This window comes from Triturus cristatus, chromosome 4_1 (genome assembly GCF_964204655.1).
Source record: "Triturus cristatus chromosome 4_1, aTriCri1.1, whole genome shotgun sequence".
Lineage (NCBI taxonomy): Eukaryota > Metazoa > Chordata > Amphibia > Caudata > Salamandridae > Triturus > Triturus cristatus.
Window position 1 is genome coordinate 1202607192 of NC_140585.1, and position 26249 is coordinate 1202633440.

The window sequence follows — 26249 nt, forward strand, 5'->3', positions numbered from 1 at the left end:
TACGAATTGTATTGGTTTCTGGCTCACATGAATATAACTAGATAAACATTAAAAACTCTTCCTGAGTCTGTGGTTATTTAGAGATATTTATTCTATGTCATATCGCCTATACCAACTTAACTAAAAGGTCCACTGACCAGAGGAAAGTACATTTGGTCAGAAAAGGTTTGGTTAGAAATTACAAAGTAAACTTATCTTACAGGTATTATCACAACAAATTGATCCCAGCGGTACTTTAATAGCATATGTGAATGTGTGTTTATGGGCCCAGTTGAGTATATGGATTGTGAGTACCTCTAGCTGGTAACCCGCTGCATCACTCCACATGGTACACAGAGGACTACTGCTTAACTAGGGATGGTGTCTGCAAGACAGTCAGCTTTTCAGAGGTGAGGAGATATCACATAGTGTCTGATCTGAAGGATGAACTGTCTCCCTTTCCTGGTACACCTGTAGATGACCTGACCTGTCACAGAGGGAGGGAGCAAGCAAACCCCATAGCTGTCAGCCAACACAGACAAGAGCAGTTGACTATGGAATAGTTCTGGTTCATCAACTATAGACTCACAAGAACATGACCTTCTGCTTGGAGCCCTCTCCACATCTGAAGTGGAGTGGTTACAAACTGCTGAAGTGTATCCAAGTGGATCGTTGCAAAGATACCTGCCTGTGTCTGGTCTGTGGCACTTGCCTAAAGTTTTCCCAAAATAATCCCTGCTCTTGCAGACCACAGCACATACACAAGTGTGCTCAAGCGGCCTGCACTGCTGAAGAACTGACCTGAACCAAACACCAAAAGCATACTGCACCTCACTCGACCCCCTCAAGGTTTGTCCAGCTGTGCCGCCAACTCAATGTCCAGTTGACTTATTGTGTGCTCAGAAGAGGACAGCTGATCCAAAGCCATTTGCACTTGTGCCTCCTGTCACATCGGGACTTTACCGGGTGACCCTGCATTTACTCCCAGATTCAGTGCAGTGGGCCAGTGCCCATGCGTCTGGTGTTTCTTTCTGCACTGATAGGAGGACATGCACTGAATTAGGAATAACAATGCCTACCAGAAATGCTCATTGGTGAAATATTTAGGATTGAGAGACTGATGGCACAACTCTGCCTGGGGTGCGGGGGAAAATGAGGGGGGCAGGAACTGCACATTTGCTTAAGACACATACCAGAATTAACCTTAATGCTAGGGGAAAGTGGGGGGAGGTGGAGTAGGGAGTTATCCCTGACTGTAAGACAGTGGCGCTGCTCCAGAGATTATGAGTACCAGAGTTTTTTAGTGTGTATCAATATATTTTAAAATGTATTAAAGTATCTTTCTTTTATAAAGATAAGCACTCGGCTGGACAATTGATTTATTACGCTACTCAGTGTATGTTGACTGCTGAGCTTGCTGTACCCCCATAATAATTTCCCTGAGAAGCCTGTCACCTTTCACCATGATGACCACTGAGAATCAAGCTCTGAATGATTTGTACTTATTCCAATCTGCAGAGCCATAGTAGGAAGGATCCCGGAAGATTAGACGCAAACAACCCCCAACAGCTGTGGCTCCATTAGCGTCTTCTTACCTGATGGCCCCCGAAAAGGGTCTGGTAATGTGCCAACTCCATGAAAATCTGCAAACATGATTAATTTATAAATTATATAGAAACATTAAATGCGACAGCTGGGCTAAAATCCAAGATGACTGCTGTGAAGTCCTAAGTTCCCACAGCAATCCAAGATGGCGTCTCAAAAGCCCTGCAAATCATACGGAGCGTACACTGATACTAAACTGTAAATGACCTCACCAGAGAGGGTGAAAGGATGCATTTGTAGCACGGGAAAAAAAGATTGTAAAGAATTTATGGGTTTCGTTCTTCTTTGGGAGGAGTTTGCAACTCACCATGGGTAAGCCTGCTTGGTTTTCACTTTTTTATAGGCTCACGTCTATTTCTAAATGCATCCTCTTTCAGCCCACAATGGTATTTATCAATTTTCGATAATTCTGTGAAAAAAAAGTTGTATGACATGCAAAACAAATTTAGTTGCACCTTTGTCTCCATCCTGCATTGCTATGCATTGACTAATCGATTGTTAACAATGACTTGAATTGTCTGGTGAGCCAGCACTTCTCTTGCTTACCTCAGGCTGTCTGAGAAGGCCTCCACTCCATATTTGGAAGGGCTGTACCCTCCACCAAAGATTGCTATTCTGCCCAATCCGCTGCTTACATTGGTGATCCTGCCCTTGGCCTGCCTCACGAGGGGCAGCAGATTCAGGGTCACGTCGATCATGCCCAGCAAGTTCACGTTGATCACTTTTTCGTAGTCCTCTTTAGTCAGCCACTCGTTGAGAGCCATGGGGAAGCCAATCCCGGCGTTGTTCACCAGGCCCCAGAGTCCTGGTGGGAGAGAAGAGAGATAAACCGGAAGCTTAGTAGTGTGTTTGGAAATGGTGAAAAGAGCAGGCAGCAGAAAGTAGGATTGGCTTGGGCTGAGCCCAGCCCTTCTTCCTTCAATGTAGCCAAGATCTCCAGCTCTAAAAGCTCAATCCAGGCCACACTGAGCTGGGTACGTCCGAGGGTCTAGTCTTAAGCGTGCTCCAGGAGGCTGATTACTGAGCCCAAAGTCTCTGTCCTTCCTGAAAGACTGGGAACGTAAACAAATGTGTAGCCCCATCATTTCTTCCATCTCCCTCTTAAACTGCGTTAATTCCACACTTTATTCATCTTTTGTAAAATACTATCCAAGACACAAGTATCCTGCAAGTGTGAATGGATAAGCCACTTTCAAAGGTGGATGCAAGTGTAGCCCTCGCGGCCTGGACTCTGGTAAGGATTGATTATTCTGGGTGTATTGAGGGTCACTTTACAATGAAGGGCCGGAGATCTTGTAATAGCGTGATCTCCGGCGTGGTTGTTAGGGTGGGGAGTATCTGAAGTGAAGTTCTGTTAAGGTTGTGTTATTTTCTATGCGGGACTAACTGATCGATTGAATATTTGAGGAGGCAGAAAGCAGTGTTCTGATTGCACGCATTTAGAACGTAGGAGAGAGGTGTGTGTGTCTTGCCCAGCTTCTGCCTTTGTTATACCTGTTCTATGCAAGGAACACTTAATACAGACTCATACAGACTTACATACAAACACACTGCTTGAGCAGCAGCGGTACATTGGCTGTTAATGAGTGTGCGATGTTTAAGTTAAGTGTGCACTGCTGGTAAACATGTGCTTCATTGTGTCCTACTGAAGTCTTTTCATTTTGCAAAGCCCCAAACAATAGGATTCGTCAATACAATTTTAGGTTTGGCTTTATAGCCACTTTACCAGTTGTCGAATATCATTTCGGCCTCTACCCACAAAACGATAAAATGCATGGAAGCTCAATCTTGTTTGTTCACCTTCATCGTGTGTGTGCGTGTGTGTGTGCGTGTGTGTGTGTGTGTGTGTGTGTGTGAGAGGGTGTGCACAGAGAGCTTTGTGAACCGCAGCAGGTACAAGTACAGCTGAGCATAAGATAAGCCATGTGCTTGAAAGCTTTGAGGGAAGCTGACTGCATGCAAACGGTGGCAATGTAAGATTTATGGATGAGTGACAAAGAGCCACTGGTGTCTGACTGGCTGACCATATGTGCACTGATGTGTATGAGTGAGTGGAATTTTCCGGTAATGGGGAATCCCGGAGCTGAAAGGAGGGGAGGGGAGTTTGTGGACACTGCCCTTAAGACAATTTATGGGCTCAAGGCTGATGGAGCAAGGTTTTGTATAAAAAGAAACTTCCTCGTATGCAGTCCTCTTGAATAACCTGTAATACTATAACCAACATGTTCGTGAGTACTAACGTTGCACCGCATTTTACATATTGTATCTAACCAGTAACCAGAGTGTCCTAAAAATGGCTGCCAAAAACGCGGGAACTCTTCTGCGCATGCGTCTACTACATCTACGTAGTAATGACGTCTCTGTCGCTTGGTGGAAAATCTTGGCAGCTGCGCAATAGCTTTTAACATGGCTGCTCGAAACCCTCACATTAACACACATGCCATGCTGAAACTAAACCATGCAAGTTTTACTAAGCTATTAATGCAAAAGATATATTAAGTAAATGGGGTTAGAGTAGAAGTAAGTGGTATACAGTGAATTCATTTAATTTTGTATTCTAACATGTTTTTCTCTGACTTTATTAACCCCTTCAGTGCCCCGCCCTTTCCGCGCCCTGTGCCGGCCCTTTCATTAGCGGGCGGGGTTCATGACGAGATAGTCTCGTCATGGGCACAGCGCAACCGCGCTCCATGACGAGACCATCTCGTCATGGGCACTGAAGGAGTTAATAGCTCATATTTGGGCCTTGGAGGGTGACCGACGTCCCTATCCCTTTGCGACAACTACGCAACTTGTCCTGAGACCAATTATGCCATTGAACCTCTGCCAAAAACATGTGCCCAGCAAGGACATGGGAAGCTAAACTCTTGAACCTGCGAAAGGAAGAAGCCGAAACATTGTACTACAGATTTATCGATCCACATCTGAAATGCTTGTGGGAATAAAGCTTGTGGGTATTAAAATTAAGGGGCGGGGAATCAGACAATAGAACTAAAGAAAGTTATTGCACTTAGTATGGTGTGATGTCCTTACCCCACTGCCTGACCCAATCAAATTGAGGGGTGTATCCTAGAGCTGCTATTTCGGCAAATGGAGGCTTATCTTCTTATTTTTCATTAGGAAGAGGGGTTAGACAGGGTTGCCCACTTTCACCCTTTTTGTTTAATCTTGCCTTAGAACCCTTCCTTCTGCGAATTCGTCAGAATGATAGTATACATGGTTTTAATTTTCATGATTCCAACATTAAAATGGCAGCTTATGCGGATGATGTCTTACTATTTATATCCCACCCAGTCACCTCCCTTCCAGCATTCTTAGACGAAGTTAATTCTTTTGCTCAGGTATCAGGCTACAAACTAAATAAAGATAAATGCGAAATCTTACCACTCACTAAAGTGACTTTCAAGGATGACTTCTCTGCATCAGGTTTCACTTGGAGCCCTAACTTTATTAAGTATCTAGGCCTTCATTTGCATTCCTCTCTTTCGGGCACGATCACTAAATCTATGGAAGAGTGTATACAAAAATTAACTACTCTTACTAGCAAATGGCATCCTCTCTACTTGTCATGGTGGGGACGATTAGACACAATCAAAATGATGCTCTCTCCCATTGTTTTGTTCACACTATCCAACATACCACTTGCTATTCCCTTAAAATATTTCAAGAAGATTAACTCCATTCTCTCTTCCTTCTTGTGGGGGCATAAAAAATCTTGTATGTCTTTATCTAAGCTAATGCACTCCAAGAGGGAGGGCGGGGTAAATTTTCCAAACTTTTCCTTGTACCATAAATCCTTCCTGTTACATCAAGTTTCTCATTGGATCAAAGATGTCTCATTATCATCTCCTCTCTGGTTGACTTTAGAACAGTCTTTCATTTCTCCTTTTTCATTCAAAGAATACCTTATGTTCTCTCGTAGACCTCAATCTATTTCAACTCCTATTCTTAAACATACCTCCAAAATCTTTCCTTGTTTACCTGATTCAACCTTTTTTGATCAACCTATTTGGCATAATACGTCCATTTTAATCAATAATAAGCCAATTTTTGGGAAATCTTGGAGAACACGTGGTCTTATTTGGGTGAGGCAACTGTTCCACCATGCTCAGATCATTCCTTTTGATTTAGTTGCCACTTCTTTCAACCTTCCTCTCGCTTTTCGAACCAAATATTCATTGTTGACACACGCATTACAGCACGCCTACGAGGTCCATCTTGCTACACCACCCTCATCAATTCCCACGTCATCTGATACGCCCTCGCTGAATTCCTTACTCCTTACTCACTCTAAAGCTTCAAAGATATATGCTTTTCTTCACACTTTGTCCTATCCCCGTATTAAAACCAGTACAGAGGAACACTGGGAAAAAGATTTTGAAACCTCATGGCCCATTGTATTATGGGACAAATTGTGGTTGAAAATTCGCAGATCCTCCAGGGCAGCAAATACTACTCAAACACTATTTTTTATTTATAACCGTTTATTGTTTTCACCACTCACTCTCAGCACTCACTTCCCAGATACCTCTGACAAGTGTTGGTCCTGCTCTTCACCAGGTGCAGATCTTTTCCACATGCTTTTTGATTGTCATTTTGTTCTTAATTTTTGGAAGCGGATTTGGTCTCAAATTAATAAGATTTTTTCCTCCATCCACCCCTTTTCTCTATCTCATATTTTTTTAGGAAGCCTGTCTCCCATCTGGGAGCACTGCACTTATAACGTTAGGATAATTGATTTGCTATTAGCTGTGGCATTTCAGCAAATCACCAAAAACTGGAAGGATTTCAACAAATTATCTTATAAGGCTTGGTGGTACGCTGTTTGCTACAATCATAGACTAGATACCACTTTTGTTTATCCCTTAACTTTAGCTGTTAAACGAAGAGAACTGTGGAGCCCAGTTACAGTATTTTTTGACTTAAGTGCTTGTACGTCTCTGTCTTTAACTCCGATACAGCAAGAAGTTTCTAAACCTCCATGATTTCCTGTCCCTTCTAAACAAGGTACTTCTTTCTCGTTCTTTTTTTTTTCTCTCTTTCAACTTTGCTATTGATTATATTGTGTATTTCATATCCCTTTTTAATACTTTATTTCATACCAATTGCCAGTTTTTGCTTCTAATTACTCTCAATCTCTGATGTTTCATATTTCAGCATATGTTATTGTCATTACTTAACATGCTATTTACTTATTTTTGCTTACTTTTTTCTTGCCTTATATCTTATTTTGTAATACTTGAGCATTTTTTATTTCAATAAAAATTTTCTGAACTTAAATTGAGGGGTGTACGTAGAATTGAAACATTTGGGGGTGGATCATGCATTCAAATTGGTATGTTTTAGTTAGTTAGACACACTTGACCCACTCGATGCTGATGCTATGCTGAGATGCTGCCCAAATTGCTGCAAGCTGATTGAAGAATCCAACACTAGGGAAGAATCGCGGAAGAACCGAGGAGACACATCTAGGAAGGGGTCCGGACGAGCCCGAGCCGGAGAGAGTAGCACCAGAGAGGGGTGCAACGCTGGCATTGCACTAGAGGTGGTCACCTTCCCTGTCCTGAACGTGTCCTGAATCTTTTATGCTCTGATGTCCAGGTCCTCACACCATTCTAGGTAAATATAGTTCTGTGGGGTAATGCTCCGTATTGCTCTCTGTTCTTTCTCTCCTCCAGTACTGTCATCATGAGAATTTAATTACTGTGAATTGAATTTTAAGCTAAGTGTACTGTTTTTCCTGATGGAGAATTTTGGTGTATCTACGTGTATTCTGATTTGACTCACAAAAATTATTAATTCATATAAATCTTTAAAACTCCTACGGAGTCGGTGGTTCTTTAAAATAAAAGTTAAATGTGTTATTATTTCCTCCCTATTCTAATCTACAACTAGATCTATCGACAAAGTACATTTACATAAGGAGACAGGGAATGGTAATGATACTGGTGTAACAGGTCTCTCAGGTAAATCAATATTGATGACCAGCGGACATTTGCTAGCTCATTGAATGTATGAATGTATATGGGCCCAAAGTGAGAATTGTGTGTATGTGTGTGTACAGAGCTGGTAAACTCCGCTGCATCAAGGCCAGTATGGGTGTCAGGAACCCAACATGATCTTCCATGAGACATATTAGATTGAATCCTTTACTCAAGAGGACCTGAGGTGAGGGAGCGGGTTGAACAGGGGCGGTGCGTCCATTAGGGCGCTTGGGCGCTGCCCCACCAATTAATTTGAGGCACTCGAGTTGAGTAACAAGGAGGGTTGCCGCCAGTCTCTCACTCACATTAAATCCCAGGCCGCCGGAGGCAGTCAGCTGCAGCTCAGAAGGGGGCGGGGCAGCAGTTCAGTCCAAGTGTCTCTGTTATGAGTCATCATCATGACTCGATAATATGTATCAGCCAGGTGCCGGTCGGCGGAGCGCACAGCAAGAGTGCGCAAGTTCTGTTTAGGGCTTAAACATTTTGCGACCAGACCTGAACATGCGCACTAGCCTGCTCATTAGAAGAGCAAGGGTTGTTCCATGCCGCTGTTCTAATGACCAGCCTAGTGCGCATGTTCGGGCTGGTCGCAAACATTTTTAAGCCCTAAACAGAACATGCGCACTACTACTGCTCAAGCCAATCCTGGCACTACTGGAGCAGCATCTGCATTGGCTGAGACCGAGACCTGAAACAATGGCGCTGGCAGTGACAGAAAGCCCTCGTTGCCCTATGTTAGGTGCTTGCTCGCACTCACTCACCCACTTCGTACTTCTCCTCGGTGGTGGGAGCCCAGGGCCCCATGGTGACCGGACGGAGGGTCTCTGCTCAGGATTTGGATGCACCAGTCCCCCTTGGAGCCTTTGGCCTCACGCTTCATCTTCAGAGAGCTATGCAGTAAGTAGACACACACTGCTCATGCGGCGCGCACAGGCCTGAAGTGAAACCTCTACTATCAGCCTGACACTTGTGAGATACATTTTTTTGTTTGTACGCTTGGATTTGACCTTTATTGAAAAGCACACTTTCTTTTGATTTTATTTCCTTCTCAGTCCCGATTGTCCACAGCGCTGCTCGCTGAACGTTACAAAAAGAGTTGGCAGCTGTGTTAACCTTAACTATTTAACCAGGAGTAGCTTACTAGCTTTTCCGTTTTGTTTCAAATTCATACAAAGTTGCTGGAGGGCATTGTGAACTACAGATAATTCATTGTAACCAAAATATTTTCTTCAGCTGGTGTTAAAAATTGCATGTTTTAAAGCATGATCTGAATTTTATTTCTCCCTATTCTGTTACGTCAGCACCCTTTGTCTGTTTAATATTCAGAGCCTCGCTCTGCTCACTGTGTATTTATTACAGTTTTTTTGTTCTGTTTGAATAGCAAGTCTTAATAGAGGTTGTCTCTGACTATGAACACAAAGCAATAGAGGAAAGAGAAATGTTAAGTGCGTGTAGGGCATTGCACTGTTTATTACAGCACATGGGGTTTCTGGAGATTGTTAATAGCACTTAAATCTGTGATGGATTTCATAATCTAGCACAGATAATTAGAATGTTGTCTAAATGAATATAGGTGCGGGGGGAATCAAGTATGTGGGTGACCGTGTCCCTGTTACAGTGCATTATGCACAAGCCGTTAGGCTAATTTAAAAGCTGTGGTCATACCCGATTGCTTTATTAAAAGATGAAAGGTCACTGACTACGTTTTCTAAGAACTTACTGTCACTGCTTTTGATATTACCCTGTTAATAGAAATAAATAGAAGCGTGGCTACCCCTGGGAGAGAAATAAGTCGTCTTCGTTCAGAGAATCTGAGACGTAAATTTGCTTTGCAGCGTTTGCCCGTGAGTCCTGCCCTTATCTTTATCTGTGTAATTCACACAGTGCGCTAAAGTACAGCTCAATATTGTAAACAGTTTTATCAAATAGACCCAAAAATTATTTTTCAAATGGTGCTCTCTGAAGACCGGATCACAAAACATTTTTTACTGACCCTTCTTCACGTCTTTGGTGGTAAATTAAGGCAGCCCTTGTTGCAAACTGTATAATAAACACAGGCTTCTAGAGATGTTCATATGTGAAAAGAATATTTGTGCACTTAGGTTAGGTGGTCGTCGGTCACCTTCCTGCTTTCTCAAATTAGCTTGAAAATGCACCATTCGCACACTCTTTTTTCAAATTTTTCTTGGGGGAGAACCCCCAAACACCCCGTAGGTGGTTCAAGCTCGCTCACTACAGTGCTGCACGGCAATTGTTTTACACCCCACCACTTTCAAATGTCACCAGCCGCCCTTGGAGTTGAAGGCTTGCCTCTTTCCACAAAGTAGTTGCCACCTCCCTGCTTTACCGAGCTACCACCCCAGAGCACTATATTGTTGGGAAAGGGGATGGAAGTGCACCTGCCCATGATGGAGGGGACAAAAGAAAAGAGGGATGTGGTGTGATGACCAGACTTCATAGTCTTGTGTGAATGAGAAAGAGGCAGCGCTACTAATGACACGAGTGTAAAGGTTTTGTAGAATGGGAATCCAAACTCTGCCCTGCTGTAGCCTACCGAGAGATTGGAAAACTTTTTAACTCTTTCCTAAATGGAAGTAGTTTTAAGTTTACAGGAAGAGTATTCCAAACTATGCTTTCATGTTTATCAAAAGATATTTCTCTGCTTAAACATTCTGAATTTCAGCCTGATTGAGATACGCTATCTGAAGTAAATTCTGAGGCCTTCTAAATCCAATCTGTGGAGTTTTTATACAGACACATCAGCACAGTGGTGGTCCCAGCCTATTCTGAAACAACTGCCTCTCTCGCTGGAACATTTTAAAGCAAGTGAATCACAACATGACCACCTTCAGTCCATTCCACTCTATATGGGTTATAGGCATAAAGCCAGCTTTTCCAATATTCAGTGGTCTCCTTTTGTACTGCTTTGTGCATCAACGGCAAGAGTTCTGCAGTGGAGTCTGTGTTGGACTTGCAGCCAGTGCTTTCTCCAGAAGCTGGCTGAATTTGGGGTAGTGTCGTTTGATCATGTGCAGTAGGACCCTCATGGTCTTCAGCGGACTCCTTACAAAGTTAGGTAATCAGTTGGGAGGTATCCAGATGTGTCTGGGTGTGGTCAATAAAGCTTATGATGTAGTATGTTCAGTCAACAGTTGAGACTAAAAGCGTGTGTTACAGAACTCCATGTGTGGTCCTTTATGTGCTTCAGAGCTGGGAAGGACGCTGCAACTGGCGACAAGTGCGGTATCTGTGCCCCGATGCAACGAAACTGCTCTACTGGGAAGTTTGCAACACTACTGCAAACTCCTCATGTGTGCCACGTGCACCAATTTTGCTGAGAAGCAGTTAAAAGTTGGCACGTGTGGAATCAAAGCACTGCTTTTGCTCCTACAAGGCCCTTGAAGAAGGTGATGCCCTAAAGAGGAGGCCAGTCAGAAAGCCTGCCAGAAGCCTACTGGTGAGGCTGAGAGAAGAGATACTGTGCTACAGTGTAACACAGAGCCATCGTCCATACAAAACAAAAACGCTAAAGGCAGTGAAAAGCAAGTATGAAGAAGCACTAAAGACAGCTACAGTCAGGTGCAAGAAAGTGCTAAAGGCAGAGATGACCAAGCGCAAAGAAACAGTGACAACCAGATACAGAGAGTATAAGTGCACCTACCAGCGTGAGCGAAGAAAAGGCCACCCAACCTCGGAGCAGGCCTGCTTGGAGGCCACTACATCCAAAGAAATCAGTGGCATCAAATCTGATGAAAAGCCAGTCGGAATAGTGACATTTTTCAATGGCTGCAGGAAGGAGCACCAAGTACGGTGCAGCTGCGTTCCTGAAGCCACCACTGCTGCTCGACACAGCCAAGAAGGAGAATATTGGTGCCAGGTGGACTGCATGGATTGAAATGTTCAAAAACTTAATTGCTGCTCTAGAAGAAGTAGATGACAAAAAGATCATCAAATACTTAAAAAAACCCTTGCAGGTGATGGACTGAAAGAAGTAATAAAGAAAATATCACATGCTGATAAAGTATCGTACCGTCCCATCAAAGGAACATTAGAAGTCAAATTCAATCCAATTCCGAATGTCAACTATGAATGGTACATTTTCAACCAGGCAAGACAGCAATCTGGTGAAACAATGAATGAGTTTGTTGAACAACTTGATACCCTCATTAAGCACTGTCAGTTCAGTGAATTCAATGACGAAGAAGCCATGCGTCTCAGAGTTATCAATGGTTGCCTCTCCGATTCTTTCAGACGACGCATGCTGAGAGAGACACTAGAACGATATATTGGAGAAATGGAATTCCATACTTCTGGAAACATTGAGCCTAGAAGATTGGGGTATTGTTGTAAGCTAACGGTTATGTTAACATTCAATTGTAACTTACGGATCATACACTTTAAATATCTGCAGCAATTGTACTATAGCTCTGTCAAGTTACACAAATTCAGATGCAAACTGTGCGCACTGTGGGGCTTTAGAAGCGGACATAGCCTGCCTGTGAATTTTGGGAGCGGGTAGTACAGGCGTTATTCACTTGACTCTGCAGCTGACCAACAACAAACTGGCAGCAGTAGCTCTGCTATTAGTGAAAAGAAGAGTGGCAATCCACTGGGGCAAGAGAGAAATCCCCAAGATCTCTCACTGGCTGCAAGACTTTGCGTACTGTAGAGACCAGTAGAATTTTACGCCAAAGAAATTCTACGGCCCTCAAGGCCAAAAGACATTTGGAGTCCATTTACTGCGTATCTTTTATCAAGGCTGTATGAGTCCTAATGCACAATAAACTGTGCTACTCAAGGAATAATGGCATGGTTGTAAAATGGCTGACTTATTGTATATGGCATAGTACTGTATAAATTATATGCAATGTCGAATTTGATGTAAGATGACACAGTAATTGCACCTGTAATGAATGTTTGAAAATCTAATAAAAATAATTCAAAAATAAAAGAAGGTATTGTACTAAGAGGTTCCAGAATTGTCATACCTGAAAGCTTGAGGCAACAAATCATTGAACTGGCACGCAAAGGAAATCATGGCATTGTAGCCACCAAGAGAGCTTTTGGAGACCAAGTGTGGTTTCCTCACCTTGATGAACGAGTTGAGAAGGAACCGAAAGCATGTCTCCTGTGTAACTGCTTATCTCCCAAGAAAACACTGCATCCGCTAAATATGTCTGATCCTCCTTTAAAAGTGTGGGTGAAAATTGCAGTTGATTTATTTAGACCCTTAAACAATGGATATCATCTTATGGTAGTTATTGATGAGTACTCATGTTTTCCCTTGGTGGAACATTTATCATTGACCACCCACGATAAAGTCATTGAGAGGCTGGATTATATTTTTGCACCATGGGGTGTTCCCTCCATTCTTACATCTGACAACAGCTCATCCTTCAATAGCAGATAGTTTAAGAACTATCTTAGTAACTTAAATGTCAAGGATTCTGAAAGCACACCTCTCTGGCCACAGGCAAATGGTGTTGTTGAACGACTTATGGGCACCCTGAAGAAAGTACCTCGAAAACCAAACTTCTGCTAATGAACCCACATAGAACGTTCAAAGGTAAAATGCTGCTAGGGGGATCCCCCTTGTGATTATTTGGGCATAATCCTATCTGAGAAAATGTCATGGAAAGATCATGTTATAAAGCGGAATCTACAGCAGAGGCAGACTATCGGGACACTGATTAAGGAGCATAGAACTGCCAAAACTAAGCCAATAGCTGCCCCTCTACATATTTATGACCATAAGGTAGCGAGAAGATATCAGGGTGGGGGAATGGACCACTTGTCCTGTGTACCAGGGTCTTTTAATTTACGTGGTTGGGCATCCTTAAAAAACCCTCATATACGTACACTGGCGTTAGGCGGTATATCTTGATTCTCCGCCGTAGTGTATCGTGATAGCATGATCATTGGGCTTTTTATTGTCCAAATGCTAACCTCCCCATGGAGGAAGACCAACTGGTTGTACAGTAGTGGTCAGAGATAATGGAACGAGGGCGTGCTCGTGCTCTGTGAACTGTGGTGTTAAAATTCCTAAAGTCAAGTCCCGTGTCCTTTATTCTTGGGGTTCTTGACAGAGGGAAATTAAAAATGGTGTTCGTGCATGTGAATAAACTTGATTATTAGTTTTATGCACTGGTATGAATCTGTTGTTATCTGGTCAACATGTTTCAGCCCCATGCAGGGTCTAGAGGCTTTCGTCAGGACCGGAAGGTGAAATGGAGGGCTTAATTGGGCTCTCCACTATTTTTCTGGAGGTGGAGAAAAGTCCTCACCACCTTCGATTTAAGGAAGTCAGACCGGTTGTATCTGTTCCTGTAAAGACAATCAAGGATTAAATGACAGCCTAACGTGATACTATACAATGCTAAAACGATATTCTCGTGCTTTATGCCCTGTTGACATCAATATCTTAATTCAATGGACTGCGTTGCTGTCGCGCCTTCTTTCATTACAGGGTGCATGCTTATTAAAAGGGGGGACTCACTACAAAAGGTTTTTGTGAACGCTATCTCGGTTCTCTTACTGGTGTGATTCTTCATTGTATTGAATAAGGTCGCTTAAGTGATGCGATTAGTCTATCGTTGTTATTCTCATAACTGCTCGTTTCCCTAAGGGAGAGCGAGCCGTCGTTGTTAGCTAATAGGTTTAGTATGTTGCGTCTCAAAATGAGATTGTAGGGTAATGGTAACGAACTGAAGGTTCGGTGCATTGTAAGCGTAAGGCTATGTGAACTGACGGCGTTGCCGTCTGCTGTTTCAGCGTTACGAAGCCAAAAGCGAGAAGCAAACTGTCTTGGTCAATTACCTTGTTTCGCAAGTTGGACATCTTCATTCAGGGTGTCAGTCAGTTAGTTGAGTGCCAATTGCTGCATGGAATGGGAAAATATAAGGTTACTTATCTTAAAGGTTACCGCGGTGTGGAGAGCTCGCCTCGCCGTCGCTTACCGGCTACTCTGGCAGAATAGCTTGTTCTGACTCTGACGTTCCCCTGGATTAACGTGCTCCCGGTTGGGCTCGTTTTTCATAGACCGGTTCTATGAAATTAAAGTAGGACTAGTCGGTCTTGGTTGGCCTCGGGAGAGCACTTATGGTTGGCATAATAGTCTTTGCCGTATAAGTGTAATATGATGTGCGAATGTGAAGAAGAGATTCTCTATCGTATTTTCGCATCTTGAGTTGCGCCAAATTAGACAAGGATAATGGTGGCAGATGGTTTGGTTTGTTGAAGCTTCCCTTTCGCGGGATGCATTGAGCGGTGTGCACAGTTAACATGATGAGCATCCTTAAGCATCTTGTATACCTTTGTTACTCAGGTTAGTGCCTCGGGGTTACCGAGAGACTTGTGTGTGTATAGATCACATCAGAGTGTACTTAATAGAATAGGCATTTCTGCAGTTAGATTATCATCCTTACTCTGAGTGAAGGTGATGTCTGTGATTCATAATGAGTCTATACATGGGGTCTTCTGTATAAGGGGATCACATTCGAGTATTTCACCTCTTTAGGGCGTGCCATGGTATGGTATCGTTCAGGCCCTCTTTATCTGTCTTAAGGCGGTGGACCCAGCGCTGTTCTTTTTCAAAGAGGGTGCGTTCCACATTATGGCCTTTGAACAGTTGGGTTTCCAAAACAACCCATTGCAGATCTTCTGCGGTATGTTTGGCTTCAATATAGTGTTTGCTCATTTGTGTTGTTGCTCTTTTACATGTGATGTTACTTCGATGTTCTATGATCCTTTGCTTGATTTTCCTGCACGTCATCCCTATGTATCTCAATCCACACGGGCAGACAATCATGTACACCACATGGGTGGTGTTGCAGTTTGTGTGGTGACGTAGTTCCCATTTTAGGTTTGGCAGTAGTTGTAGGGTCTTGGTCACTTTCGTGAGTTTGCAGACCGAGCAGTTTCCACAAGGGTAGTGTCCCACTATAGGATTCAGATTCCATACTGTAGTCAGGGTTTCTCTTGGAATAACATCTCTTGGTCTGGTGTGGACCAGAATGTCTTTGATGTTTTTGGTTCTCCTATGGGCAAATCTCGGTTTGGGCCATTTCAATGTGCTGGAGGTCAAGATTCCCCAGTTTTTATTGATAATTTTCTTCACTGCGTTCGATTCGGTGTTATAGGTTGTGACGCATGTGAGGAGATCTTTTGGTTCTTCTCTCTGCATCGTTGAAAGTAGGTTCTCTCTGGGCTGGTTACGGGCTCTCTTCTGGCATCTTTTTATGATCTTTGTAGGGTAGTCTCTCTTCTTGAGCTGATCCTCTAGACCTCTTGCTTGTTCTCTATAGTCATCTAGGTTACTACAGTTACGTTTTAAACGTAAGAATTGACTATAAGGTAGATTGTCTCGGAGGGGTCGGGGGTGGAAACTGTTATAGGAAAGAAAGCTGTTCCTTGCCGTGGGTTTGTAATAGGTTTTGGTGTGTAGTGTGCCATTTTTGGAAAAGATGGTTACATCCAGGAAGTCCAGTTGTTTCTTGTCTGTTGTGGATGTGAACTTCAGACATTCGTCTCTGGTGTTTAACCATATTAGGAAATCATTGAGGGTTGATTGACTGTCTTCCCATATCATAAATACATCGTCTATGTAGCGGCGCCAGAACTTGATGCCCTGCTGGAATGGATTGATGGCGTTAAGTATGTGCTCTTGTTCAAAATTACTCACATACAGCCCTGCTACACTTGGAGCAAATGTGCTGCCCATCGAAGTTCCGTGGCACTGTCCAAAGATGGTTCCTTCGAATTCAAAATAATTTTCTGTGAGTGCTAGTCTGCAGCATTCTAACACGAAATGTCTTGGTGTTTTGTAGGTCCAGTTGCCTGTGAAAAGAATTTCTTCAAGGGTATCTAGAGTCTTCTGTTGGGGTAGGCTAGTGTAGAGACTCTCTACATCTAGACCTACCAGAAGCATGGTATGTTCATTGTAGACCTGTCCCTCAAGTAGATTGAGGAGATCACGGGTATCTTTTAGATAAGTTGGTGTCTTTTGTACCAAAGGTTTTAGGAATTGATCCGCAAACTGAGAGAGTGGTTCTAACACTGAACCAATTCCGGACACTATTGGGCGTCCTGGTGGTGGAATCCTGTTCTTATGAATCTTTGGCAGAGAATAAAAATACGGGGTTCTTGGTGATTTGGTTTTTAAAAAAGCAGCTTCTTGGCTCGAAATCCATTGATTGATCTCTGCTTCATCCACCATTAATTCAATGGTTCTTTGTAGTCTTTTTGTAGGATCAGCGGGTAGTTTAACATAGAATCTTTCATTAGAGAGAAGATCAGTACATTGTTGTTGGTAACCTTGTCTGGTTAGTAGAACAATGGCTCCTCCTTTGTCCGCTGGTTTGATTATCAGGTTGTCGTTTTTGCGTAGATCGGCCATCGCTCTTTGTTCCCTCTTGGGAAGATTAATGTAGGGTCTCCTGTTCGTGGAACCTAGGTTGTCTGCTTGCTGCATTATGGCTTGTTCAAAAGCTTGTATCTCCACCGGAATTAGGTGCATTGGAGGGTTGAAGGTAGACTTTGGTCTCAGGTGTGTATCTCCTTCTTTAGGTTGTGTTTCCTTTTCTTTGAAAAAAGCCTTGAGTTTTACTTTTCTGCAGAATTCTGCTAGCTCACATTTCAATTTGAAGATGTCGAGTGTCGGAGTCGGAACAAATCCCAGGCCTTTATTTAGAACATTTTCTTGGTCTGGTGTCAGTGTGATTTCAGTCAGGTTGACTACCAGTGATTGGTCGTGCTGGTTCCTGGTTGGTCCTTGGTCATGCTCCGGGTGTGCATTTGTCTTTCTGGTTCGTTCCAGGTGACTGTTTTTCTTCTTCCTCTCTGGCGTCCAGGGCCTCTCCCTAAAAAAGAGGAGGGCTGCGGTTGCATATTCATCATCGTGCCCATGTGTGGTGGGCCTTGGAAATAGGGGTTCATCCATCCTTGATAATTAGGTACGTAGGGTTGGTAAATTGGTGGTGGATGTTCATAGTACCTGGGCATTTGCCAATTGTTGCCTCTCTGGCGGCGGTTCCTCCTATTTTGGCCTCTTCCTCTCCTTGAGGTTGTTCCTTCATCGCTACTCCAGTCAGAGTTGTTGTTAGAACTCTCTACTGAGGAGTCATCATCTTCCCTGTCTTCAGGGGTGATGTAGTCCTCTCTTGAGTAGGGGTGCATCTTCTCTGTTGAGAATTTTTTTAGATCTTTATTTAATTTTTGAATTTTATTTTGAGTGATGTATTCCTTTGTTTCGTTCATTTCTTTATTTATTTCCTCAAGTTTTTTCTTGAAGACTGATATATGTACTGTTGTCTTGAGTTTGGCTTCACTGGTTTGTATGCTGATCGTCAGAGCTTCTACTAATCGTGTTGCTGTTTTGATGATTAGGACCAGATAGTCTCTGGTACACTTCCATGAAATGGACGACCAGTCTTTACGGAAGAGTATATCCTTCAAAAAAATGCGAGGAGCGTTCTGTACCCAAAGGCCTTTGGGTGCTGAGTTAGCGCGCAGGTATTCCTTCATTATGATGCCATGGATGGCTGTTCTCACTAGTTCTTTCTTGGTTTCTGTAAGTTCATCCCACTCATTGGTTTGTGTTAGTGTTTGTGCCAGGTCTCTGTCTTGTAACAGAGAAGATTCCGAAAGGATAGCGTTCACCTCTTCCTCTGTGTAGCTTAGTCCTTGCATTTCAGCCATGATCACCTTTATGTTCTCAAGCTGTTGTTTTACTACCCTTTTGTCCCAGTTCTGGTGTGAAATAGGGTTTGCAAGAAAATCCCACAGCTGTGCGCTGCTGATAACTGTAATATATCAATGGGGGGAGGGAAAAAGAAGCAGAGGTCCATTCGGCTTCCAGGGGTTAGTACAAAGATATCAGGGTGGGGGAATGGACCACTTGTCCTGTGTACCAGGGTCTTTTAATTTACGTGGTTGGGCATCCTTAAAAAACCCTCATATACGTACACTGGCGTTAGGCGGTATATCTTGATTCTCCGCCGTAGTGTATCGTGATAGCATGATCATTGGGCTTTTTATTGTCCAAATGCTAACCTCCCCATGGAGGAAGACCAACTGGTTGTACAGTAGTGGTCAGAGATAATGGAACGAGGGCGTGCTCGTGCTCTGTGAACTGTGGTGTTAAAATTCCTAAAGTCAAGTCCCGTGTCCTTTATTCTTGGGGTTCTTGACAGAGGGAAATTAAAAATGGTGTTCGTGCATGTGAATAAACTTGATTATTAGTTTTATGCACTGGTATGAATCTGTTGTTATCTGGTCAACATGTTTCAGCCCCATGCAGGGTCTAGAGGCTTTCGTCAGGACCGGAAGGTGAAATGGAGGGCTTAATTGGGCTCTCCACTATTTTTCTGGAGGTGGAGAAAAGTACTCACCACCTTCGATTTAAGGAAGTCAGACCGGTTGTATCTGTTCCTGTAAAGACAATCAAGGATTAAATGACAGCCTAACGTGATACTATACAATGCTAAAACGATATTCTCGTGCTTTATGCCCTGTTGACATCAATATCTTAATTCAATGGACTGCGTTGCTGTCGCGCCTTCTTTCATTACAGGGTGCATGCTTATTAAAAGGGGGGACTCACTACAAAAGGTTTTTGTGAACGCTATCTCGGTTCTCTTACTGGTGTGATTCTTCATTGTATTGAATAAGGTCGCTTAAGTGATGCGATTAGTCTATCGTTGTTATTCTCATAACTGCTCGTTTCCCTAAGGGAGAGCGAGCCGTCGTTGTTAGCTAATAGGTTTAGTATGTTGCGTCTCAAAATGAGATTGTAGGGTAATGGTAACGAACTGAAGGTTCGGTGCATTGTAAGCGTAAGGCTATGTGAACTGACGGCGTTGCCGTCTGCTGTTTCAGCGTTACGAAGCCAAAAGCGAGAAGCAAACTGTCTTGGTCAATTACCTTGTTTCGCAAGTTGGACATCTTCATTCAGGGTGTCAGTCAGTTAGTTGAGTGCCAATTGCTGCATGGAATGGGAAAATATAAGGTTACTTATCTTAAAGGTAGCGAGTTCTGCTCTATATGGGACTGAACTCTAGGGATTTGAAAACATTGAAAGCCTGTTAATTACAGAAAATAACTTCCTAAGATCTTTATGTTCACTTCCCCAGAGTACACCACTTCAACCACTACGGCTTGATATGGGCAGACACTCAATTGCGGATAAAGCAAGGCTCCACCCCCTGCTTTTTTGCTCCATCTCAAATTAACCCCCGAGTTCTCCCATTATGCTGCAGCAAGCTTGACCGCTTCAAAAAGATTGGGTGGTTCAACGAGGTTAGGACTCTACTATCAGCGATAGGTCTGGGAAATTCATGGCAAACTAAAGACGTTGGCCAATTGCCAAGTAAAGAAGTGGTTAAAAACGAATTTTGGAAGTGGGTATAACAATCTTTTGTTCCTCAACCACTTGTGAGCCGCCTCACGCTAGAATTCGTGGAACACAAATTACTAAGCGCTTTCGAACAGTATATGGGGCTTATTACCATCCCGCAGGATGGGAAACTCTATATCCAATTTAGATTTGGATCCCTGCCTGTGGACTCCTTTACAGCTGCTTGGAGGCAGCCCCTGGCTATAACACAGCACTGCCCGGGCTGTCCTACAATGATTGAAACAATTGGCCACATTTTCTTTGTTTGCCCTCTGTACAGACCTCCTAGATGTAAATGGCTAGCCCCTGTTTGCAGATTATTGGGAACTCGTTGCCACCGAGAAGCTCTGCGCATCCTAAAATCAAATTGTAGACCTTCTGTAGCATGTGGAGTTGCAAAGTTCGTGTGGATTATCAGAAGGTATGCATCCAAGACGCGATAGTCTGCATTTCACAATTGTATCAAATAATTATTTCCAGTCTTTGCAACAACTATGCAATGTTTTATCTTTGTAAGTAGATCAAATTTTGATGCTCGGAGAAATCCCTTTCATAATGTGGTATATGTTTTAAAAATGATAATAGATTTTATCATTTTATATTTGTTTAGTATTTTGACTCAAAAGCTTTTGGCAAAAGACGTAAACTATCTAATGATTCTCCTATTTATATATATTGTTTTATAACTATACTGTAAGCACTTACACTTTTATGGCCGTAATGACCGAATAAAGTATATGACTGAATCAGAGTGTTGCACTCAAAGGATTCGATCTCAGGTCAGCCTTATGCCCGTCCCTTTGTGCCTATCAGCCAACTCCCCATTCTACAACAGGTGAAAGCCCTGCCACCTTGTTGTTTGGGAGAATCATTGGGACAAATCTGCCATAATGGACCACAAACTAAGTAGTAGACACTGATTAAATTTGTGTCATGGACTCTTCTTGCAAAAGCAAGATGAAGTCCTATGCAGATAAGCGCAGATGTGCACAGGATATGGTTTTCGGGAAAGGAGACCTTGTTCTAGTCAAACAAAAATGGGAACTCAATACTGACGCTCTGTTAGATGGTGATCCAATGAAAGTTGTAACAAGTAAAGGAAATACCATTCAACATCCGGGAAAGTCCATTACGTCACATTTCAAGCATCTGCCTCAATGTTCGTAGGCTACAGACATTGTGAGTGAGGCATGTCATCTGAGTGCCCAAGTCAAGCATCTGAGTCTACATCTATGATGCGACTTGATCAGGAAAACTGGTGCAAGCACCTCAATGACTCATTGAGGAACTCTAATGTAAATATATATATAGTCCCTACTTTTTATTTAACAAAGGGGGAGATGTAGTGTTGTGTGAAAATCTGCAGTGGGATATTGTGGTCCTCGGCAGACACCTTACAAAGTTACGTAATCAGTTGGGAGGTATCTGGGTGTGGTTCATAAAATGTATGTTAACGGTTGCATGCTGAATAATAAAGATGTGTGTTACAGAGCTCTGTATGTGGCGTGATCCTTTACGTGCTGGGGAGGACGCTACATGTAGTTCCTCCAAGGTGTATCACCAAATCCTGAAGCACCTGCAATTTCTTTACATTTGTTTCAGATGCACCAATAAACAAGGCAATGCAATAGTTCAGTTTGGCACCAATTGTCACCTGGCAATGGAGGCCAAATGTCATTCTCCTCGAAGGTGGAGGTCATTTGTCTCGTCAACGTTAAGTGATAGATAATGTGTGATGGAATTTACTTGCCTTTTCATGTTCATTTTAGCATGGAAAGTTATAAACATGGTCTTCAATTTGGCTTTTGAGAGTATTTGATGACAACTGACTTTGAAACTTGTACCGTGGAATGAGTTTGTTGTGCACAGTTTTACAGAGGACCTTGTTTGTTGTCATATGCAAAGCTGCAGCTTGGGCGTGTGAATAAACTTCAGAGTACACACCCAGTCAGCTATGTATGTGTCAATCATTGAATGGTGAGATATGATGGAGAGTTTCCTGGCCTCACTGCCTGGATGGAGGCATGAAGTTTTACATAAGTGCTATGCCTCTACAGTACATTTTAACTGCAAATTAGGAACAGCCCTGCCAAGCACCATGCATGTCAGAGTTTACACTAACACATTTTACTGTGGTGGCTGTCATCAGTGCACTAAAATGCATTAGTCTTGTATTTGAAGTGCCTCATGACACCACCAGCGCTGTGAGGCACAAGCCGATACCGGTGAGAGGAGCTGCATAAGCAGTGCGGGCCACATGCTGCTGCCAGATTGCACACTGTGCTGCCTGACCACTAAGCCTGCATACTGGCGCCTCAGTCTCACAGCTTATTCACAATAGAACTGCACAACTCACAATAGTAAATTGGCACTGTGCTGCGCTGTCTGGGGCGGGCTGCATGATTGGATCAGCAAGCCAAGACTCACTAAGCCTGGTCGCTGTTGTCTTAGGAACAATGTGACAAGGCTAGCTGTCACAGACACAAGCCTGACTCTAGGAATCTTTTATTGGATGGGCCAAGGGTGCATTCAGATGGCTCACGTCGGGCCCAAATTTAGTTGCTATTGGAGCAAGCCAAAAAGCCCTAGATTATATCATATCTACTTCCGAACATCACCACAACACAAAGAATAGATTGTGTGTTGATACAGACAATGTAGAGAGTTACTGAAAAGTAATAGCCGATACCTTTACATTGCACATTGCCTTCAACATAAAAACCATGAATTATGAATCCACAAATTAGGGTGCTATGCTGCTTTAGTAATTAACAGAATATGCTATACATGGGATAATTTATACTCTCTCCACCCATCCAAGGCATTCTGATTTAACAGTCTGCAGGGTTATTGAACTGCATGAATCTCTGTATGGTTAAAGGGGACTGAAACTGTCTGAGGTATATTTGTTCAATTTTATTTTAATTTTCGTATTGTTTTTAAATGTATCCTGTTTGAGGGAGTGCTTAGTGGAAAGAGTGATGCATTGCAATGTAACTTACATGGGGAATGTTACGGTATTGTGCACGAGTGATCGGAGTAATGCTCTCATCTTTCTTTTCGCTACAACTAGATTGGTTTACAAGTTTTCCAGATTCATGCTGCAAGGCCAGTCCAGTTTATTTATAAGAATTCTGGGACTTATAGTTAAGAATACAAGTCCCGGGGGGGGGGGGGTGTGGCCAGCTGCCGACGGGAATGGCCGCACTGTAGCCGAGCTCCGTCGTGCCACTCCTGAAATATCCGCAAAAAATTGCTTTGCCCCGGCCGAATTATCTTCACGAGGGGCTCCCTGATTGCTTTGGTTACTGCCCGAGGCACGGGCAAACTTTGGGGCCGATCGAGACGACTGTCCGGAGGAGGCTCCATATACCGGCTTCACCTGGAGCGGCCCCGTCGAGCAAAAGTGTCGCCGTGTGGCGTAGGCGTGCTACGAAACACCGTGGCTGAGGCCTGGTCCGCGAGTGGGACGGAAAGACTAACCGGGCGAATCCACCATCCTGATGCCACTCCGGTGCCTCGGAGCATACTAGAGGCAGGCTGGTGAAGCCTGAGGTGGAGAACATCACGATGTTGCTCCAGGCAGCCCCCCTGTGCAACATCGTGAGTACACATGCCCTCCCACACATCTTCCCGCAGCCCCTGCGCCCGGAGTGATTGTCACCCCAGACACTGCACCATCCGGTAGCGGACTATCCAGAGGGCCTCTGGGACTTGGGAGAAGTGGAGGCCTCGGACCCCCACAGGGCCACTTTTGATTGGCGAGCTACCGCACGTATGTAACTTGCCTCCCGGCGGGGAAATCTACAGTACTGTTTTGCTGCCCACTGAATGCCTTGACCTGGCAGTGTTTCCCTGAGGCCGTCTGTGGCCTGGCTCGAGATTGAGGGAGAGGCGTGGGCGGCTGTCGTGCGGCACACAGGGGGATGGTGTGCTCAACTACAACAGCAGTGATTTGATCTGGGCCTGATACTCTGGCGGGATCCCGAGAGCCAGTTGGCATGGGATCACCAGACCTCAGTGGGGGTATCTTGAATCCAGAGCCGTGGTGAGGGACCGGAGCCCCCTCGGTTGTGCCTGGGGATGCTTCCCAGCATTGTACCGATACGGGGTTGGAGGGCCACAGGCCAAAGCCGACAGGCCAAGTGGGTGATCCCACGGCAGGCGGTGGTGAGTAGCAGTTGCTCCCTAGCCCTGCAGCCTCACCCTTCCCACGGAGCTGAGATGGCAACGGGCCGCAGCGGCAGAACAACGAAGGAAGCCAAGATGGAAAAGTTTGCGTGGCAGAAATGTCAGGGGGAAAGGCCAGACAATACCGGAGGCCAGGGTGAGGACTCGGAGCCCTCAAACAAAGATCTCCTGGCGGCAATAACCACTGTGAAGACCTCTCTTGAAACCCGAATAGATACAGTAGCCACAGAAATGACCCTAATGAGAGAGGACATGAGGAAAATGGCAGACCAGGCGCGCACAGTTGAGACCACGACCTCTGCATTGGTGACTGACACAACCCTCCTCAAGACACAGGTTGCTGACCTGCCCAACTCTCAAGAGGCGATGGCAATACAGCTCGATGACTATGAAGGCAGAATGTGGCGCAATAATGTCCGAATTCTTGGTATCCCGGAGCGGGCGGAGGGGCCATCTGCTGATCTGTTTGTCGAGGAGCTGATACTGCAGCGTCTCCAACCAAGAGGCCTGTCCAAATGCTTCTCCATTGAACGAGCCCATCGGGTGCCAGGGGGTAAGACAAAACCAGGAGCCCCTCCCTGTCCGCTTTTGGTCCGAGTATTTAATTTTCACGACCACAATGTGATTCTGCAAACTGCGAGAGCTGCCCCCCCCCCCATTGACAATCGAAAACAGTAAAGTTTCATTCTTCCCGGACCTCACCTTGAGGGTCCAGAAACAGCGCCGGAGTTTTCTGGAAGTGAAGCGAGCTCTCAGGGACCAAGGGATCAAATATGCCATGTTGGTCCCGGCTAAGCTCCGAATTGAATCCGATGGAAAACTGTGGTTCTTCACCAGGCCGGAGGATGCTTCGGACTGGCTTGACGGATGGCGTACAGTTGGTAAGAAATCAAACCAATCCACACCTAGGGCGGGAGGGACCAATGAGTGGCGTCAGAATAGACGTTCCCCGCCACCCTCTGATTCGAACACTCGGAGTCCTCCGGGATGATAGCGAACAATAGACCACTCATGGGGCTGGCTTGTGATCTTTCTGACTAGCTTGGGCTGCAGGGACTTTTAATTTTTTGTGTTCTTGACATAGTTCCTTTATCGTCTCATCTGAGAGTCACAATAGTGTGCCTTTGGCCCTCTGATGTTCAGGGACGCCGATCTATCAGGATTTACAGTTTTGTGACTATGTACCACTTACAGGTCAATGCAGTATAATTCTTCACACCCGTGGGCTTTATGGCCGGGGCTGATATTTGGTTTCACACTTGCCGCTATAGGGAGTGGGGTGGTACACGTTCCCAAAGTTGATATGGTTGGGTGACAGGCACTCTGCATGTTGGGGGTGGCGGGTGGTTTTTGACCTGTTATGCAGGGAGGCAGGGTGGGGGAGAGGGGGTTCATTCTGGAAGAAGGGGGGGTTGGTTCATGATGTTCTTTCTATGTTTTGTATCGGTACTCCACAACGATTGTTTCTTCACTGTCACCATTGGGTTCACTGCAATTAGTCAGTTTAAAGTTCAATTAAGCTGCCTCTGGCCACCAAAACCACTTTGCGACGTAATGGAGGGAGGGCCCGAGGACCCCCTGACGGGCGAGTTCACCTGGTTGTACGCATTGATCATTGACGGGATTGATGACTCTTGGCTTAACACTTAAAGTTTGTCCACGTAGAATGTCAATGAGCTTGGGGACAAGATTAAGCGGGGTATAGTATTACAGTATCTTAAACGGCAGGAGCTTGACATAGTGATGCTGCAGGAGACACACTTGGTTGGAAACTTCTGTGGGGCCCTGAATAGAAAAGGTTACAAAATGGTAGTTCACTCCGGATTCACCTCAGGCTCCAGGGGGGTGGGGATTCTCACCCGAAAGGGATGTTCATATATTATCCATAACACCTGGACTAACACTCAGGGTAGGTACGCAGCAGTCACGGGTTCCTGGGAAGGGCTTGTCCTTAATATCATTTCGGTCTATGCTCCCCCAGGCTTACAACAACTGACGCTACGGGACGTAGGCACCTTGCTGTTGGAACTGCCCCTGGGGTTGTTAGTGCTAGGGGGGGATTTCAACCTCACAATGGATGGCTCTCGCGACCGTCTACC

The 26249-nt window shown here is 44.4% G+C and overlaps 1 protein-coding gene across 1 annotated transcript in view; it reads right to left on the reverse strand.

Moving 5' to 3' along the window:
* The window catches only part of LOC146856388 (17-beta-hydroxysteroid dehydrogenase type 6-like), a 102907-nt gene that overhangs the window by 41459 nt on the left and 35199 nt on the right, over nucleotides 1-26249 (reverse strand). The window contains exon 3 of the mRNA XM_085654515.1: nucleotides 2131-2389. Coding sequence (XP_085510641.1) covers nucleotides 2131-2389 — 259 coding nt within the window. The remainder of the gene's footprint in view (nucleotides 1-2130; nucleotides 2390-26249) is intronic.